Here is a 19,677-nt window from a genome sequence, read left to right on the forward strand (position 1 = left end):
AGCCCAAATCACTTAAAGACATTCAAGAAATACAGTTGCTATGAAAAGACTGTCTGGTATCCACAGTGTCCTCAGTTGTCCCCATGCCATCCCCTGGTGTCCAGCTGAGTGGGAGCTGGGGGAAGGATTCTTAAAAGGAGGTTGAACAGAAGTGTCATCTGAGCCCTAGACTTGTAGGAAGGAGTTAAAATAGCTGAAGTTGTCCAAACCTCAGCACCTCCCTTTCCCCATGCCTGCACTGCAGTATCGGCTCTGCCAAGCTCAGGCTTGAGGGTAAGAGCTGTGAGCAGAGCAAGTCTGCAGCTGGTGGTGGGAGGGCTGGGAAAAGTAGGGTGCTGGGTTTCCTCCTCTGTAAGCAATTGTGGGATGGGAGGAGGCTTTGCGTCTTCTTCAGCATTCCAAGACAGACAGCACATACTATTCTTGGACAGTTTGTCCCATTTCTAATTTCCAATTCTATTGCATTCCCAATGCCTCTAGGAGGAACCAGGGGAGACCCACATCTTTTCTGAACTAGGTGGTATTATATCTATAATATAACCCTCTTTGAGCAGCAGTCCTCAAACCGGGGTGTGTATGCTGTCTTCTGGAGGTGGTGGGGAGGGGAAAGCCCAGGCTAATGAGCCTAAAATTTGCCCATCCTGCCCCATCTTGCTCATGAGTGCATGAGTGGCTCTGCAGAGGTAACCTGAAGCTAAACAGTCTCTGAGCTACTCCCCCTCCTGAAGCCAGTTCTGCATCAGGACTTCACCGTGCAATAGGACTGCCACTCCTCACCTAAGACAAGCTTAGATCGAAAGAAGTGTGCAAAGTACTTCCTTTCCGAAGAACATAGCCTAAGAGCCATGGGTTTCCGCCTTACCAACTGCATGAGGGTTTCATGCGGCAAACACAGGTAAACACTGGGGAGTGGCACAGCTGAAGACCTCTATTGCAAGTCCATTTTTACTACAGTCACAGTTTCCTGAAATATCCTCCTTTTTTGTTTGGTTGGTTTTTTTTAATCCCTAAAGCATCCTTGTCCCAGCAGATGCTAGAAGTGAAACCTGGGTGGAGGCTGGATTTGCCCATGTAGTGCTGGCTCTGGTCTCTGCTGCCACTCCACAGCAAGCCCAGTCAAACTCAGCTCCCTGGAGAGCACCTCCCTGCCACCCCAGCTAGAGCATGAAGAGCTTGTGTCAAAGGCTCTGTGATGGGACTGCAGCCCACAGGAGGACCCTTGAAGTCAAGAGACCATGAGCTCCAGGCCAGCACAGCATCGCCTCAGTGCTGCAGACCTGCAGGTGAAAAACTTCCTCATCTCCTGTGAGACAGAACTCTGAGCTGAGACACAAGGGGCTGAGAGCCCCTGCAGCTTCCTTTCTCTGAGTCTCAACAGAAAAGCAGAACAAGGAGGAAAGGCAAAAGGGCCAAATGCTGAGCTTCCCCTCCTGGAACACCTGCAGGAGAGGAAGCAAGAGCAGAGGCATGATGGAGCCCGGGATGGTGGGGTTTACAATTGTGGGGCCAGAAGGGCCTCCAGAGCAAGGGGTCTGATGCCAAACCCTCTTGCCAGTGCCTGGACTCAGGCTGCCTGGCTGTTGGAAAGGGAGGGTTTCTGGTGCCCAGTCAGCAATTGCGAAGGACACCAGTCTGTCCACAACATAGGTTTGTGCCTCAGCGAGCTCTTAAAGCTTTCAGTGCCTCCAGCCTCCTCAGTGCATTGCCTGCAGCCTCCTCTGAAAGAGAAACAAAGCTATCCACAAACATATACCCCAACTATGGGGAGTTCAAGCTCCTCCTTGCTGCCCCTGGGATGCCCTGAGCCCACCTTGAGATAAGGACTCCTTCTCCACTCTCACTTTGTTTTCTTCCTCCCCAGGCAGCTGGCACAGGAGCTGGCAAAGCTGAGAGGGGACTGTCCCCTACTTGAGCGCAAGGGAATTGGCTCACAGCTATTTTCATCATGAGGTGAACAGGTGGGAAGAGGTTTTGGTGGTTGCCAAGTAGGGTCAGTTTGAAGCGATGACCAACAGGTGAAAACTCAGAGTGCTGCTCATGGCCCTCCGGGTGAGCCTGTCCCCTCCCCACCACACAGCCAGCCATGGTCATGGTGGTCTTCACTGTGGGCCACACAGTGCAGAGATTTATCCAACAAGAATGACGTATCTTTTTTCCAAGCAACTGAAAATATGAAGAATGGGGATGAGAGCATGTAATCTTTCAATGACCAAATTAATACTGTCATACTTGCTATAGATTATACCAGTAATAGCTTGAATAATTTTGCAAGGTTTCTTTGATGAGTAACTTGGAAAAAAAAAACAAACTGGCAGGTCTGCAAGGGATCATTTTAAGTAGAGGCCAGGAGTTTTGCATGGGCAAAAACTGCTTTATGATTATAAAAAAATAAAATTACACCACTGTAAAGAATTCCTTTAAATGCCTTTCCCTTGTTAAAAGTGCTTTCTAATGTTGCTATTTTAAACAGAAATAACACTGCCTTCTGGTTTCTGACCGCCAGATGGCTGTAGTCCCTCACACACTCAGCCTGAGCTCCACCGACTGTAGAGGATAATTCTCGCTTCACTTCGACCTGCTTAGCCACTGTGCAACCATAGTGATTTTTTCCGTATTACGGTCCAACCACTAGACCAGCACAGGCTCACACAGCAACTCTCCAAGGGCCTGCATTCACGCGTTGAGTCTGCACAGGGGACGGGAAGGAGTGCTTGCACTGTGTCTAAGCATCCATCTAACCACACTGGGAACAGGATCCTGACCTGGATGGATATTTTGCATGACCCAGAACAGTTTCTATGTAAGCTGAAGAAAGGCATAACTTCCTTGTACTGGGTCAGAGTTGTTCAACATCTCTAAAAATTAAATATATGCTAAAAGTTGATGAGAATTTCCATGGTTTGAGTTGTGTGGTTCTTGGCATACCAGCATAGCATTCACAGAGGCAAAAAAATACGTGCTTCTCTTTTACCCACTACAACCTCCAAACAGTATATGAATTCCTTCGTTTTCAAAGAGTGGTTAACAAAAAATATCTCCTGATTTCCCACTGCATCATCTCACAAATCAGCACAGAAATGTCCCAGGCTAGAACACTGGGAAGGCTGTTCTCCAACCCACAAGACTTTCATGTTGCTCTGCCACGTCAAAACTTCCTCAAAGCTTATTTTGATAACAAAATTCCTCCTTCCTTCATAAAATGAGGATAAAGCCACTTCCCCTTACCTTCAGATCACTGCTAGTGGTGCTGCCTAGGGCAGACAGAGATGCTGGGAAGGGACATACACCAACAACCCAGTGGGCAGCAACGAGGAGGATCATCCAGGGTGATGCCAAGGTGGTTGGTATCCCTGAGATTTATCTGTCGTTGACTTGCCTTCTCTCCCCTGGCTTTTAGGGCACCCAGAGCGTCCTGCACAGCACCTAGCAGCTCCTCTGTGTGTTGAGTGAACAAGCGTCCTTGTTGCTTTGTGTCAGTGTTGGAAGTGTGGGAAAAGCAAAACAGCGGAAAATCTGCAAAACACACATTTCCTTAACACACGGTGCGCATAACAAACACGACAGGATGGACATCCAGTGATTTGTGTTGCCGTGGCACCAAGGAGGAATGCAAAGCAAGGTGGAGACTGTACAGTCCCATTCTTCCACTCTTCTCAAGGGACATTTAACATGACTAAGCAGATTTATGTCCTGCTCTTCCCCTTCTCTCAAGGACTGTTTTGCAGTACGCTGTGGACCTTATCTCTCATTCTTCCTCTTTTCCCACAAAACAAGTGCACAGCTGGCACCAAGGAATGTGCTGTGCTGGTACTCAAGAAACAATGACTTGGCCACAGTTCCACCCACTGACACATACATACTTAGATAAATACTACCCCAAGTTTGTACCTAACTCAGAGGGACAATAGTCCAATACCAAATCAGAGGGACAGATTGACAGGTTTGTGCTCCTCACCCCCCACAGAAGGGATGCCTTTTGGTAAGATTTGGGCCCGTGGCTACACCGAGTGATTACTCAGGAATTGAGTGTGTGTGACTGCAATCGTTTTTTGTGTGTAGTGCTATAGAGCCAGCCTACAGTTTGTGCATTTATCGTAGGCAATTTCAAAGAATCTGTAGATGTTGCATAAGAATAAACTGTACTATCTGTGAACCTGACTGCTTCTCCTGAATGCAACTGGACCTGCAGCATATGGGCTGTTCATGTATCTGGTGTCAGGCCTATAGTTACGGCCATAATTGGCATACCTATGAAGAGATAAGTCCAGTGGCCCCTGGCCCCTCTAACCTCTGAGGACCAGCTAGAACGCAAGGGGATTCATCTCTTACCAAATTAATTCGTTACCTTAAATGCAACAGTCAGTGACCGGTGAAACCTGAGCAAGGGAATGGGGTTTCAGGGGTTCAGGTTCACAAGCAAAAGCTTTCTCTTCCCTATCTGCATCATCCTTACAAAATCTTCTCTGTTGTGAGGGTACACAGGAACTGCCATGGGCTTGGACTGCACAAGTGGGCAGATTCACTTCCCCTTCCCAGGGGGGTCACCAGCAGTCAGAAGGATAGAGAAGGAAGAGGGGTGACAGGATTGCTCCAGATGAGTAGGAGAAGTTTGCTGCAACACTGCATCCAGCAGCATTTCTGTGGGGCTGGACCTTGGTCCTTACCAAGACCCTGGCCAGGGGGCACAGGGGTGTTTCATTCTGCAAAGCAAGGCTGGGGGGTCAACCCTGTTGAGGAGACCCCCGGGGAGACAGGCTCTGCAGCAGGGCTTTTCTCAGGGGGGATCAGTAATTCCTTCCTGGCACAGAAAAGCAGGATGTGCCAGTCTCCAGATGCTGTGTTTTCCTGGCCAGTCTCAGCAGAAAAGCATGAATCAGGCACAAGGTGAATTTGCTAGTGGGGTGAGGCAATGACATCTCTTTCCTGCAGCTTTAGGGGAAGTTCTTTCACCAGCATAGAGCAGCAGGAAAATCTGTGTTTAGAAAAATTGCTGTGAGGCACTTCAATGGTAAATTTAGCTCCTTCACCAAAATAAAGGGCCTTAAATACCAGACCAGTCTCAGTGGGAGATAATCGGTGCCAATTTCAGCCCAAATAGGAAAAAGAAAAAAAAAAAAACAGGGTATGGGTGATCTGCTGCCAGCAGTGCCCCTCTGCCTGTCCCTGCTGCCTCCAGGCAGGGACATGTTTTGTGCAGCGAGTCACACCATCAATCACCACCTCCAGCAGAGCGACAAGAGGGTGGCTTACCCCATTCCAAGCACCTCTGGTCCCTCTTGCCTCTGCCAAATCACACCTGGCAGCTGAACACTCCAAGTCCCATGTTGCCCAGGTGCTCTTGTTAATGAGTATTTAGCTTAAGACCTGCAGCAGCCCCAACATCCTGATGTGCTGGCACTGAGCATAGAAAGGGGGTCTTTGCCACACAGAGCCGACAGTTCCAGCTCCCCAGTGCCTGGGATGCTAGGGAAGGCCTCCTCAAAAAGGCCCATGTTCTTGCTCTTTTACACTAGCAGCTGCAGTCCATAAGGACTGTGGTGCATAGGGCTCTGCAACGCTGAGCCCACTCTACCCCTAAACAAAGGGTTCTGAAGAAGTATCTGCCCTTGCTAACCCTTCTTTGGCTTATTTTTTCTTGTTAGCCTGTAGCCATCACCCCTTCAAAACAGACAGCAGCTCAGTGGGGTAAATACAGTCTTGCCTGCCTGTCCTGGTAGTGAGTGAAGAAAAAGGGAGGGGGAAGAGAGAACACAGGCTATGCCACAGACCCCCTGCATGACCCTGGGTAAGCTACTTAAATTTGGCACACTCCACATGCCAGCCTCTAAAATAAACTCATTCCCATACCCAGTGGGAAAACCAGATCTCCTCGGTTTGGTGTTTTCCACCAGCACAGGTGGAGCCAGGCGCCCATGCAGAGCCCCAGAGAGCAGTGTTCCCATGCCTCGATTCCCCCCACAAGGAGCAGGGACTGTCCCGGTCCCAGGACAGATGGCCACAGGGTCCTTTGTGTCCCTGGGTCAGTGAGGTGTGCAACCTTCCCGACCTGGGACACCAGCTTTTACCACCTTTCCCAGCCTACCCAGTGCAGCTGCAGAGGGCTGGGAAGCACAGCTGGAGGGGGGGATTTTTGCAGCTGCCAGTGATGCCACACGTCCCCCTAGGACTCCCCACTCTTGTGTGAGCCCTAAAACCTCGCAGCCTGCCTCCGGCTAATGCTGACTCACCCTTTCCCCAGCATGGGCGTCCTGCTGAGTCAAGGTCAGGCTGGGCCACCCCATATTGCTAAGTAAAGATTTCAGGCTGTGGTGCAGGGGCTCTTTTGCTGAGTCACAGTGGTGCAGGGCCCACGTGAGGCTGTTTATTACTGAGTGGTTTCCTGCACACCGCCCTGAGATTGCAGCTGCTGCTCTTGGCCCTGGTCCCACTTCTCTGGACAATTAGAGAAATCTCCAGAACCAGCCCCAGCTGCCCACAGCACATTGGCTGCACAGCTCTCACAGGAGGAGGCCACGTCTCCAGTACCCCAGGGGCAGGGAACCACGCAGGGGTAGTTGGGAAACTTGCGCAGGGGGTGTCTGAGTCTCACTGTTTGCAAAACTTGGTTTCCAGCTCCATCTCCTCCCCTTTCCTGAAAAAGGGGTGTGAGCTGTGGCACAAGGTCCTTCTTGCTGCATATGTGTGACTTTCAAATACAGATTTTTAGAGTTTGACCTGTTTTGCAGTCAGGGCACACTGTTTTACACAGCAGTAGCACTGAAACAAAGGAGGCGGCATGGACTGAAATATTTACACAAATGGGATTTTTGTTTGCTAACTCTGCCCTACTCCCTTCCACACCTCCCTTTTGCTCCCAAAGAAAATCCCCAGCAGGGCACAGGGTTGATCCCCACCAACACTCTAAGGAGCACAGTGGGCTTTATGCACCCTTCTTCAAAATTTCAGCCCAGTGTACCCATAACCTGAAGACCTCCTTCATACTTTAGGTCGCTGCTTGACCTTGGGTCTCTGGTCACAAAGCAGGCATATGCCTTGCAGGGTGTTTTCTCTGTTTTCCATCCTCCTCCTTGCTCTGTTCCCAGCCAGCCCAGAGCTCTCTCCTTGCTTATAGCCATGTACTGGAGACACCCATGCGCCACAGCACGCATATATGCATACATCTATAAAAATACATAATGTAATCTGCATGTCCTATTTTTGTCATGCTGGTTCATTTATGTTTAAGAAATCTGCCTGCACCTTCATCTCCCACCACATCAGTCTCTGGGGTTCTAGTGTGGGGGGTTTGCCCAGCACAGCCATGTCCATCTAGAGGACCCTCCCAAAGGCATCAACAGTGCCAGCCCAGATGAGAGCTGCAGGGCCTGCACTACCCGTGCGGATTTCCAATGCATTGCACTCCTGACCTCCCCTTTTGCCACCCTGAGCACAGTCAGTTCTGCCAGGGCCAGGCTGGGCTGGGAAATCTCCCTTCGGTAAACACGAATTAACCCACAGAGTACCCCTGAGTACTCCGGCACTAGCTCCCTTCTTCAGTGAGTCATTTTTAAGTGGTTATTGCAAGTTCTTTTATGTTCCCCCTGCTATTACACAGCAAGCCCTGGTCACTGAGTCAGCTTTCTGGGTACAAATCAGGCGGCTGTGTTTTGCTGTGTCATGGTCCCAGAGAACCCATTAACCCCTCGGAGCCAGCTAACACTAGTTTTCACTGGGTGATGCCTTCCCCGACAAGACAAGCCAGTCTGAGGTGCTGGGAGCTGCCTGCTGGAGCCCAGCATGGAACAGTTCAGGAGTGCTGACTTGGCACTCCATGACTGCCTGTGTAACTAGACATTTCTGACCATAAATCTGTTGTCAGAACAGGCTGTTAAGTGTATAAAGAGAAAATCCCCCACTTTCATATCCCTGATGAAAACACTGAAACCGCTCAATAACTTTCCACTATTGTTAATCATTCATCTACACCATCTTGATGAAGCATTTTCTCAGGGGCTAGGCTGTGCAGACTGAGGCTTTTAAGCCCAACAGGAACTTTTGCAAATATCTTGCCTGAGGCTACTTGATTCATCCTTGCTAGAAATCTCCTGGGCAGTTTCACTGGTGCCCATGCACATCACCCTCACAGCAAAGAGTACTGGCACCACCCAGCCGCTGCTCACTGGAAGAGTAGGAGATGACAGGACTTCTGGCAGGCACAGTGGAGACTACAGGTCTGACACTTCAATGAGGCCCAAGGAAAATCTCCTGGTGATCTGGATGAAGGCTGGCCTCAGCTTTCCAGTGGCCCACTATGCCCAGGATGAGTTGCTCTGGGGGCCAGTTTGTTCCTTCTGCTAAAAGCACACACCTCCTTCCCCCATGCATCACTCTCAAGTGTCAGCTTTCCAAGTTTGCTTCTGGGAAGAGATGGTCCTTCACAGATCTCTGCCAGCACATTGGCACACTCAATGTCATTAACAGCCCCGCAGCACATAGCAACAGCCCAGCAGAAGCAATACAAGTTCTCGCTGCAGAGCACTGAATGGGGCCAGAAATGCCCCAGGCCAGTAACTGCAAAAATGATGACACCCACTTCCCACTTTTGGTTCCCCTTCCATCTTGCTGCAGGGCAATTGGACCTTTCTGGAGAGCTGGGCAGTCTCACAGCTGCTGCATCCTAAGTAACCCATATCAGCTTGAGGTCAGACAGCATAAATCAGTTATGGGGCACAGCTTGCTTGCCTGCACCTAAGGAAAAGCTCACAGCAGAGGTGAGCTGCAGTAGGCTCCTTATCTCCTGTCCCCAGCCCAGAAGAATGTAAAGGCCCAAGATCCAGAAGGAGGTACATTAGCTCTGTGTCCTGGGGCAGTGTGGTTATGAGCCAGGACTTCTGCCTGGGAATAAGTATCCTACCTGAAATGGCCACAACATGACTAGACACCCTCTCTCTCTTACCTGCAGTCTCACATCTACATCTACCACAACCCTGGATGAAAAGGAAGGAGGAGGACCTCTTGGATACATCCTTTATAGTGCCTCCAAGCATGCAGCCTCTTGGAAGAAGCCAGACAGGCAGGGGACAAAAGCACTGACCTAAAAGCAACCAGAAAGTCCTTGGGGAAGAAGTGGATGCATTAGCAGAGCTGCAGAACCAAGGTGAAAAGAGGGGCAGAGCTTGAGGGTTGGATTTTTTTCATATTATTTCATACAATTAATATTATTCATTTTCATATTCTCATATAGTTCCTACATCCCTCCACCAGTACTACAGGTTCAGTCTGTGCTCCAGCTTCATGTGTCAGAATAGGACTCACTGAAAAGGGCAGAAAATGTGAGCTTTAAGGAGCAATGCCAGAGAGAAATGCTCATTTCAGGGCCATCCCTGGGTCAAAATGGCATGTTTTCAGGTGGGACTGGCCATGCAGCCCTGTGCTCCCATGGACTCCACACCACAGCCATCTCTCAGGGGATGTTTGGGGCTTTGTCACACTAAAGACTAAGACATCCTGATACATTTATTTTGCCGTACAGAAAAACAAGCAAGCCAGCTGCAAGTTATCTGCAATGGCATGGGGTAGAGTAGAACATGACAGCTTTTGCTAACAGGCACTGTTGCTTTAAAAGACAAAAGCACGACAGGAAAAGTCTGGGCTGAGTCAGAGCGGAATCGCTGAGTAATCCTTCCCGAGTGCTGCACCGCAGGCCAGATGTCTTCCTGAGCTGAAAAACAAGCGCAGAAACATATTTCTGTCAGGACAGCTTCCTAACCTACAGGACAAACCCAGATGTGGATGCAGTGACAGGAAGACATGTGAGGCACGCAGCCTGGATAGCAGCACCCATCAGCAAAGCCCCAGAGTGGACTCACTAGAGAGGACAGACAGACAGAAGATGCCACAGTCCTTCCCCCTCCTCCCCAGGCACTGCCTCCTTACCCACCGCCCTGCACACCACTGCAGCACAGGGCTTCCTCACCCCCACAGCAGCAAGGGAATGGTTGCTTTAAGTGCTCTGCTCTTTGGGTTGAGCACAAAATGTGTCCTTTTGCCTAAGCACAGTTGACCGATGCATTGTCCGTCGTGGCTAGCTTTGCCTCCAGCACAGATACAGCTGGAAGAGAAGGGCCTGCTTTATCCATTGGCTGCCTCATTGACCACTTCACCAGACAGAACAGCAGAGCAGCCAGCTACTGGCAGAAGTTGTCCAACTCTATTTTCCCAAATCAGATAAATTATTTGCCTTTGAAAACCTCTGCAGACTTCCTCAGTTTCCCCCAAGTCTTATATCACATCTTTTCAGTCCATGAGCTTCCCAGCTTTCTGGGCATCTAGGAGACGGAGCACTATTCTAAATTGCCCTGCACACAGCTGTGCTAACAGTAGGGGCCAGTTGCCACACAATCAGTATTTTTATCATGCACAAGGGAGCATGGAAAGGATTTCTCTGTGCATCAATGCAGGCACACCTGTGCTGGCTCAATGCAAAGAGACAGGGTTTACTCCCCAGCGCCCAGCACTGTGCAAGGGCAGTTCCAGTGCTGGGGCATGTATGTGCCACAGCACCCGGATTACCCTGGGTGCCCATGACTGGTACCCAGCCCAAGGTCCCTGACTGTACTCCCTGCCATGAAGGGTGTATGCTCCTAATCTGTAGTGCTGAGCTCCCCATCCCGTGGCCCACAAGTACCTCATTGTTGGAAAGACTCTCTGAAGACGTGCACAGTTGTAGGAAATAAGATGTTTATATCACAGCTGTGGGGGCTGTATTAGCTCCCCAGGCAGGGTGCAGCCGGGACACAGGCTGGGGTGTAGGGAGAGGAGGCTGCCCACCCTGCTCCGGGCACTAGCCCTGTAAATCCACCCCTCCTTGCCCAACGCCACCGTCCACAGCACAATGAGCACCTCTTGCAGCACCATGGCTCTGCCTGCCATGGGCACTGTGCTGAGCAGGTTACAGAGCCAGACACTCTTGAAGAGAAGTTGCTGGACATCCTCTCATTTGTGCTTAGTTATCAAGACACATCAGGTGACTTCCTTCTGGTCCCTCAGGGCTGCAGGCAAGGCAAGGGTGACTGCCACGCTGGAAAGGGAAGTGCAGTTGCGCTGCAAGAAGTTTGTGCTCCCACTGAGGTCAGCGGTTCGGCTGTTCACGTGGCCTGGCGGTATAAAGCAGGATGAGGGAGCCAGGCTGCCCAGCGCCGAGCTTCCCTGTCCTGGGCGCAGAAAGGAAGGAGAGAAGCACGAGCAACAGAAAACAAAAGGAAGGGGAGGAGTGAAACGAAGTGGAGAAACATGGAAACGTCCAAGACACACAGCTCTGAGAGGTGAGAGCGGAACGGGAATGAGAGGGAAACTTTTTGCCAGAAGAGTGTTGTGTTTCTCCCCCTGCTTTCAAGCATGCTGTTCGTTTCTGCTCTGCAGGGAACGGCATGCTCCTGCTTTCACCTCTAGATGGAACCTGGCCGTCTTCCTTGCGCAGGACAGCGTTGGGGTACTGGTGCTCCCCGGTTCCCACCCATGGCTCTCAGGAATGCTTTGCCCCTTTTCCTGCCATCTCAGGCTCCCCTTTTTTTCCTAGAGAGCTAAGATCTATTTTGCCAGAGGAGAGCGACAGCACTGACATCTGTTCTGTTGCTCTTTCCCAGCATGTCCAGGGACCTGTCAGAACTGATGAAGGAAGCTACGAAGGAGGTGCATGAGCAGGCAGAGAACACACCATTCATGATGAATTTCCAGAAGGGGCAGGTGTCACTCCACGAGTTTAAGGTACTTTGTAGCAGCATTGCTTGGGGATGGGATTTCCTAGCCAGGAAATACACTGTTAGATCAGACAGGCTGTGCAGGGACTGAAGGAGGGAGGATGGTGATGGCACATGGAAGGAGGTTATTTGCATTACAGCTGTCTGGTATCAGCATCTCCTTTGCAAACATGCTCTTCATCACACTCCAGCACCCTAAGAGCTTACCAGCTCCTCTTGCAGGTGGGGCAGGACTGCATATCAAGATGGGCAGCCAAACTGACACAGGATAAAAAGACAAAGAAGTTGATGAGATTAATGCAATTGCTTTCCTTTTTTTTTTTTTTTTTCCATAAATGCCTGCATGTTAATTACTGGCAGTGATAGTTAATGGAGATACAACTATGTGCAGATACCTGGGTGTTTGAAATGTCAAAAAGAGGGAGAATACTAAATTTACAACACTCATAGCAGCTACAGCTAGAAATAATGACAGAATGGTGAGGAAGTGAGGATATAGGATCATCTCTGGCACTGAACCTTGCAGTGTTTCAGTTGTCACTTGGGTTATACCAGAGCTGGGATTGTGAACAATAATAACTAAAAGGCAGACTGAATTTGAGCAAGCCGTCAGCTGCTAACAGGTAGGAGCTTGCTTCTTTTCTAAAGATAAGAGAAACATTTGCAGATACTAGTCTGCACCTAACCTGGCTACATAAGTGATTCCTGGGATCTGAGCCACATAACAAAGGCATGAGCAAAACGAAAGCACACACCTGGGCCAGTAAAATTTCTGGGAGGCTATAGGATGTGACACATGGTCTTGCAAATAACAGCTAGTGATTCAACCTGTGGTTTAATTATTTTGTTGTTGAATTGCTCCTTGGCAAATAAACACACAAGAGTAGGAAAAAGACTACTTATTTCTGACAGGTTGCATTCAGGGTACTTAGTCAAGCATAAATTTAGTCTCAGGTGCTGAGAAGTGGGGTATTGATTAGGCAGTCAACTTTAAGACAGGCTGGCAATAACATAGAAAGTCAGGCCTTCAGGAATACAGCTCAGTTTCTTAGAAGATATTTGCATACTGTCAGGGAGAGCGAGATGTGATGTTGGTTTTAAGAAGTAATGACAGTTATCAGAAGTCATGTTTCCCATTAAACCTGCCTATGAAAACAACCAGTCAAGTTATCTTTTCTTAGGTTGTTAGGCAATGTTCACATATTATGTTTCTTTTCCAGTAAGCTCGATAAGAGGTTGTTGTTTTAAAACCTCTATTTTTGTTTAATCTCTTGGCAAACCTATATATCTGCTCTGACATGTGACTCCAGAATCTGATTCCACATCCAAGCCACTGCCTGTGTGCTTATCAAAGTCCTGTTTGCTGGCACAGTGGGGAAAAGTTGAAACAGTAATTCTTTTACTGCCAAACTGATTGCTTTGTGGGAGAGTAAACTGCTTTCTCTTCTGTCATCAGCATAATCCCCCCTCCTCAAACCTGACTCACCTGTACTGCAATGCCTTCATGTTTTACCCTTTGCTGTTGGTAAGGGATTCCAGTGAAAGGAAGGAGTGGTGTAGGTATAAATAAGAATACAGCCTCTGAAAACAGAATGCCTGCAGCAGGAAGGAACACAGCTAGATTGTCTTACACCACGTGGAAAAGTTGGCAGATAGAAGAAAGTATCGTGTAAGGTGGGAAAAACAGTAACAATGGTTTCAAAATAGAGGAGAACACACAGCCTCATAGCGCTCCTTCACAAAGGCGTCTTTCAGAGGCAGCCCCCTTTATCTTGTCTCCTTGGGGCAACCAAGGAGGCAACTCCACTTGCAAGTCTGAGTGAGGAGAGCGGTGCTGCCTTAGTTGCCAGGATGGTGGGATGGCGACAGGATGAATATAATAAAAAATAAACAGGGTGTGTCATTCTCTCACAAGGCCCCACAAAGGCAAATCACATCTTGAAGCATTCAGATTTGAACCATGCACCAGAAAACAAAACTTTGGGAATACCTTCTTTGTTGACTGAAGGAATGAGGAGAATAGACCAAACTCAGTAGGGCTCCATTTTCCATTACATCAAACTGCAGACCTTTAACTTGAAGGTGATTGCAACAGCTTTTAAGGGCAGGTAGGACCAATGGCTGCTGGAAAGGGCTTAGGTCTTACCTGATGCTGCCTCAAGCACAAGGGGAAGGGCTAAACAGTGTCTCACTGCAGCCTGAAACTCTGTTTTTTGTATGGGAAAGCTGTAACATCACAGATGTGCATGACTCCTACTGGGTGTGCCCATGAGTAACTTTTCCTGATAGCAGGATTTCTCCCCAAAAACTGAAGAACAGACAGATGCACCTAAAGCTCATCCTCTTCCTTCTCTTTCAGCTGGTTGCCACATCCTTGTACTTCATCTACTCTGCTCTGGAGGAAGAGAGTGAACGTAACAAGGACAACCCAGTTTATGCCCCTGTGTATTTTCCAGCGGAGCTGCACCGAAAAGCTGCCCTGGAGCAAGACTTGGAGTATTTCTATGGCAGGAACTGGAAGGAAGAGATCACATGTCCTGAGGCTACTCAAAAATATGTTGAGAGGCTCCACTACATAGGCAAGAGCCACCCAGAGCTCCTGGTGGCCCATGCCTACACGCGATATTTGGGAGACCTGTCTGGAGGGCAGGTGCTGAAGAAAATTGCCCAAAAGGCCCTCCAGCTGCCCAGCACTGGAGAAGGGGTGGCTTTCTTCACCTTTGATGGAGTCTCCAATGCCACCAAGTTTAAGCAGCTCTATCGCTCCCGCATGAATGCCCTTGAGATGGATCTTGCCACTAAGAAAAGAGTCTTGGAGGAGGCCAAGAAAGCATTCCTGCTAAATATACAGGTGAGTAACCGCCAGACAGCCCTTCTGCCCACACCCTCTCTGAAACCAGATAATAGCTACACAGGAAATGCAAAGCTGGTATTTCTACTGTGGAGGCTATGGGAAGTTGTGGATTAGGACAAGCTAGTAGCTAGTCAGTTAGGTGGCTACACTTGTCCAACCTGGAAGCCTATTTAAAGGTTGGTCTTTTGAAAAGCCCTTCTCCCTCCCGTAGGGTTTAAATTCAGTCTCTTCCCTGTACTAGTATTCAGATATGAATGAGAACTTGAATCAGGAGTGAGGATCACCACCTGTCTGTCTATAGTACAGCTCCACAGGTCCTCTGTGCATGCTGACTAGATGCATGAGTACCTTGCTTTCCTTCCCATCAGAAGATAGGTGATAGCCTCCTCCTGAGCTGGAAGCTTCAGGGAGAAGCTGAAAAGTGAACAAGGAGTTTGAAAGACATGCTCTTGACCCCACAGGCAAATTATGTTCTGTGCAAAATGTGCCAGGAGACTTGAACTGAATGCTTGTGTCTTCCTCTAATTGTTAACATGCCTGGGGCAGAGGGGCCAGTAAAAGAAGAGGAGGCCACTTAATAAGACAGTGTTCCCTCTTCTCAGGTATTCGAAGCGCTGCAGGAGTTGGTGTCTAAGGGCCAAGAGAATGGTCACCCTGTGCTGAAGGCAGAGCTTCGCACAAGAAATATTAATAAATCATATGAGCATGGTAAGATACTTCTAATGGCAGGTGTTTAACACTGTCCCTTGTGGATTTGTTCTTCTCCCTTCCTCTGTTCTTGTTTGTAAAAGCCACTGAGAAATGAGCATGAGGTGCTTGCCCTGTCTCTTCTCCAACCATCATCAGGCAGTGCAAGGAGAGGCACTGGTGCGTGCAAAGTTTCCTCCAGACATGAAAGAGCAAGGATGACACGTGGGCTCTCCAGAAATAGTGTCAATGAGGGAGCTTTATAAGAGACTCCCCTCTCCTCCTCTTAGGTTTTAACAAGTGTAAGTTTCATTTGCCACGTGAGTTTTGACCACAGGGAAAACTGGCCCTTAGTTCACAGAAGCAAAGGCCACAATTTTGGGCCCAACAGATCAGCTGTGGTGCTGTGATGCTGACAGAAGGTTCTTGCAGACACACAGCCCTATCCAATGGCCTGTCCTTTCAAACTAAATCTCCCTCTGGTCATTTTCCTGCCTTCCAGAAGTATTTACTGAAAACTCTCCCAAAAGTGTGCTCGGTTTATAGTGAGCATTGTTCTGGATGGTGAAATGTAACCAGCTGGGAAGTGGGGCTGCCCATCAGTTTTGTAAAACTGAAGAAATTCTTATTACTGGCCAGCACCAATCCTGAACTAGGTAAAGCCCAAGCTGCAGCTGCAAACAGAGCAATCCCTTTTCAGAGTCGAGTTTGTGACTGAGTGAGGAGCAGGCTCAGATGTTTACAGAGGAGAGTGGTTTCCTTGATAATGTGTGATTCAAATAAAAAGCCCTTATGACGTACTATTCTGAAACTAAATGGGAGATTTTTTCAGTACATACTGAAAAAACACAGTTTTCCCATGGCAAAGAACAAAAAGTAAACCTTGTCTTGCACATTTCTAGACAATGAAGCTTAAAGCAACTTCTCTGCGAAGGCCGTAAAAGTTCTCTGTGAAACTTTGCTGCGCCTTTCCCAACACATTCATGAAAGTAGGTTTTTCAGAAAAGTTTAGTGCTGGATGAGGAATCCCATCCTGAAGTTGTACTGGGAAATTTATTTGTCTGGAGTGCTGATGACTACCTGTTTAAGGTCATTAGATGCCTAACCAGTTGAATCAATGAGAAGGAGGAGACCTTTTAAAATTCTGGCTTAAGTATTTGGCTGTCTCCTGCACACATCAGGGGTCTGATGGAGCTGGGCAGTGCATTTCTAAGCCTGTAAGGAGACAAGGTTATAGGCTGGTACTCACCTACAGGCAGAGGGGTTGTGAGCCTTTGTGATACCCAGGTCAAGTCTGCTGCTTCCCTTCACCTACCCCAGGAGAGCAGAACCAGCTGCTGCTGTTACCCTCAGCCCAATTGGGCTCTGAGCTTCCTCCTCCCCTTGACAACTCCAGCAGGGTCTGCTGCAGCACTGGGAAGAGCAAGTACACAATAGCAGCAGCTTCTTGCCTCAACCTCTTTTCACCCATCTCTCTTTTTTTTTTTTTTTTCCCCTCCCTATTCGATCTAGGCTCAGCACCTGGGAAAGAAAGTGAGAGGATAAACAGGAGACACACAGACATGATGCCTATCACTCCCCTGGTGCGGTGGATCCTGGCGCTCAGCTTCCTAGCCATGACAGTTGCTGTGGGTCTATTTGTCATGTGAAAGAGCAGGACCTTCACCTTCTCTTTGTGCCTTCCCTCATCCTGAACTAATCGACCTTCCCCATTCCTTGTGAGAGAAACTCCCTCTGACTGGTACTGTGATCTTGGCTCTGCCACTAACATTAGGAGAGTTTTCTCCCCAGAAATCAATGCTGTAAGGGAGTTCAGGCAAAGTCTCTCCTGTGCTTGGTGTGAGCTCTTCTCAGAGATTAACTTTATCACCAGGAACTAAGGGTAGAAAAGGCTAAAAACACTGCCCAAGAATTGTCGTTGCTTTAGAGTGCCTGCCAAAATCCTACAGGATCAGAAATGCAGCTTTGACATCTATCTTTCCTCAGTTTTTTAATACAGCTAGATAATACTGTGATCACATTCTCTGTGGAGTCACACAGCTCCTGTGGGTTATAGACTGTTTTATATGACACTAGTAGGTCTTTGTTAATTCTTTTTCCAATCATTTTTGTTTTTTAAAAAGCAGATGGTTGTTGAAGATAGTGTCATTCTCTTGTATGGTTATATAATTTATACACATAATAAACTTCAATGTACAGTCTTCAGGCCTGGTGTTTCCTATTATTAAAGCCTTACCTGGGGAGGTGTCTGTCTTCCTCTCAGTTTTATCTCGTTTGGAGCTGCTGCCTCCACAGACATGACAATAGACAAAAGTGGGAGCTATCATCAGAGCCAAACTCTGTTCCCACTCAGTGCTAACAATAACTTGTTACAAGCTGGGGCAGGTTTCTTCAGCTCCTACACGCTGGTCTCTATTTCTAGAAATGGCACAAAATTCAGTGAATGTACAAAGTATTTTTAAGGGGTGGAAGCCATACATAAAAGCTCATTGCTATTCTAATAAAAGCAAAAGGTGACAGCACCCTTACCCGGTCAAAACCAGGGCAGCTTTCCCTTGCCACTACCAGCTAAGAGCTCCAGTACCAGCCTGCCTTTGTCAGAACTTCAGCATGAATCATAAAAGCAAGTATGTTTTCACCACCCAGAAATGAAATACACACTGGGTTTTGATCCTACAAGGCAGCTAAATGAGAGACATCAAGTATGCAACTACATATGCAACTCACCTAAGCAAACAAACCAACCCAGCCTACTCCCAGGACTGGGCACACACATGGCATTGCTAAAGATGCTCTAAACACACAGCAATGCTGGAGCAGCCCATGCACATAGCTTGCTTTCCTCCTCTTGCTGAGGCAGATAGGGAGATCTGGCTTTGTGGCCAGCCACTGTTATGGCCGTAGGCCCTATGTTCTTCAAAGGGTCTTTTAACACATGAGTCACTGCAGGAGAGGCTGCAGTTCAGGTATGGCACAGCAGGTACCAACAAGGCTGTTATCTCTCACCTCAGAGTCCTTTCCTCTCTTTCTATCAGAAAGCCTCTGTGATCAACCTGTCTCCATGATGCTGCCTGTTCTGGCTGTGACCTTAATCCCACTTTTCTACCAACCTGTTTTAACTACCAGCACTGAACCTGCTCAAAGAGCAAGAACCAGAAGGTAGCTCCTGATGAGAATAAGCAGTGGGAAAGAGGGGCTGTCATTATTCTTAGGCTCTTATCTACCCTATATCTCTTCCAAAATCCCCTTTACTACTTCTCTATTTGGACCCATTTGCTAACCCCTGGTAGCAAAACCAGTTGTTTTTTAAAAAACATAGATGTTTGAAAAGCAGGGATATGAAGCTTGACAGTTACTCAAATACAAGAACTTATTAATTCAAATTTATGTTACGTTCTATCTGTTCAGTCCCTCTAACCCACCCCAACTAAATCATTATGTTCATTCAGCCATACTGTATAACTAAACATCCCAAACATGCAAATAAATGCCCATGAGCTCAAAAATGCACTCTACCACACTTAGTCCCTCTCCACTGCTTGAAGAGATTATAACTGTGACCTCAAAGTTAAGAAATCTGGATTCAGACTGACATCATGCCCTCTGTGCTCACAGCAGAAGTATGGTGTTTTAAGTAACTCACAGCCATTGTGCTATCACTTACCGGGTGTGAGCCCAAACAAGTCATCAGAGATGAAGACTATGATCTTTATATCTGGTTTCTCTGCAACATGAGTTGGTTTCTCTGTGATGAAATGGCCTTTATTTCCCACCTGCTACAGTTATAACCTCCCTTGCAATGCACTATACTTCCCAGCTTTGTTTACATTTAGGATGTGCACTAACACATTCCTGAAGGGCCAAAACTCTTGCCCAATGCCCTGACAGCCTTCCCCCAAAATTCACTACTAGTCAGCAGAAAAGCACCGCAGAGAACACATATACTGAAGCAGCAGCAGCAGCTTGTTTGCAAGCCATCAGGCTTCCTGCTCACAGTCATCCCTGTGGGGCCCCAGCCAGACCTCCCTGCCCACCACTTCCCCACGGTATGTCCCACCGCATCGCCCCGGCCCCTCCTGCTCACATCGCATAGGCCCAAACACCCCGCCCAACCCCACAGACTCCAGCCTTCTCCAAGGAGGCTACACCAGCAATTTCCTTTATTCTCGGTAATTAACGCCCCCACCTCGCCGCCGACCTGTGACGGCCACATTTCCGCCCGCAGCGGCTTCACCCGCGCGCACTCCCCCCGCGCACCGCCACAATGATCCGGCCCGACCGCCATTTCACCTCCCCCCGCTCTCCGCTCCCAGATTTCGCGCCAAACTGCGTCCGGCCGGCAGGGGGCGGGGAACCCCACAGCCAATCGTCGGCGGAGGCGCTGCCGCGCGCTCCTCT

General features: G+C 48.5%; 1 protein-coding gene across 1 annotated transcript; it reads left to right on the forward strand.

The window, feature by feature from the left end:
- Positions 1-11,065: 11,065 nt before the first annotated feature.
- On the forward strand, positions 11,066-17,260 carry HMOX1 (heme oxygenase 1). Its single transcript, XM_026868674.1, has 5 exons — positions 11,066-11,303; positions 11,625-11,745; positions 14,098-14,589; positions 15,195-15,300; positions 16,792-17,260. The coding sequence occupies exons 1-5, from the start codon at positions 11,272-11,274 to the stop codon at positions 16,926-16,928; spliced, it is 888 nt and encodes a 295-aa protein (XP_026724475.1). The 5' UTR covers positions 11,066-11,271; the 3' UTR covers positions 16,929-17,260.
- The last annotated feature ends 2,417 nt before the right edge of the window (positions 17,261-19,677 follow it).

Source organism: Athene cunicularia (genome assembly GCF_003259725.1).
Source record: "Athene cunicularia isolate RWA chromosome 1 unlocalized genomic scaffold, athCun1 chr1_part2, whole genome shotgun sequence".
NCBI classification, from domain to species: domain Eukaryota; kingdom Metazoa; phylum Chordata; class Aves; order Strigiformes; family Strigidae; genus Athene; species Athene cunicularia.

Bases quoted from the DNA above. Each gene is read 5' to 3' on its own strand.
- HMOX1 (XM_026868674.1), top strand. From the start codon at position 11,272: ATGGAAACGTCCAAGACACACAGCTCTGAGAG. The intron at 11,746-14,097 runs GTACTTTGTAGC...CTTCTCTTTCAG, and splicing joins TGTCACTCCACGAGTTTAAG to CTGGTTGCCACATCCTTGTA. The intron at 14,590-15,194 runs GTGAGTAACCGC...CCCTCTTCTCAG, and splicing joins CATTCCTGCTAAATATACAG to GTATTCGAAGCGCTGCAGGA.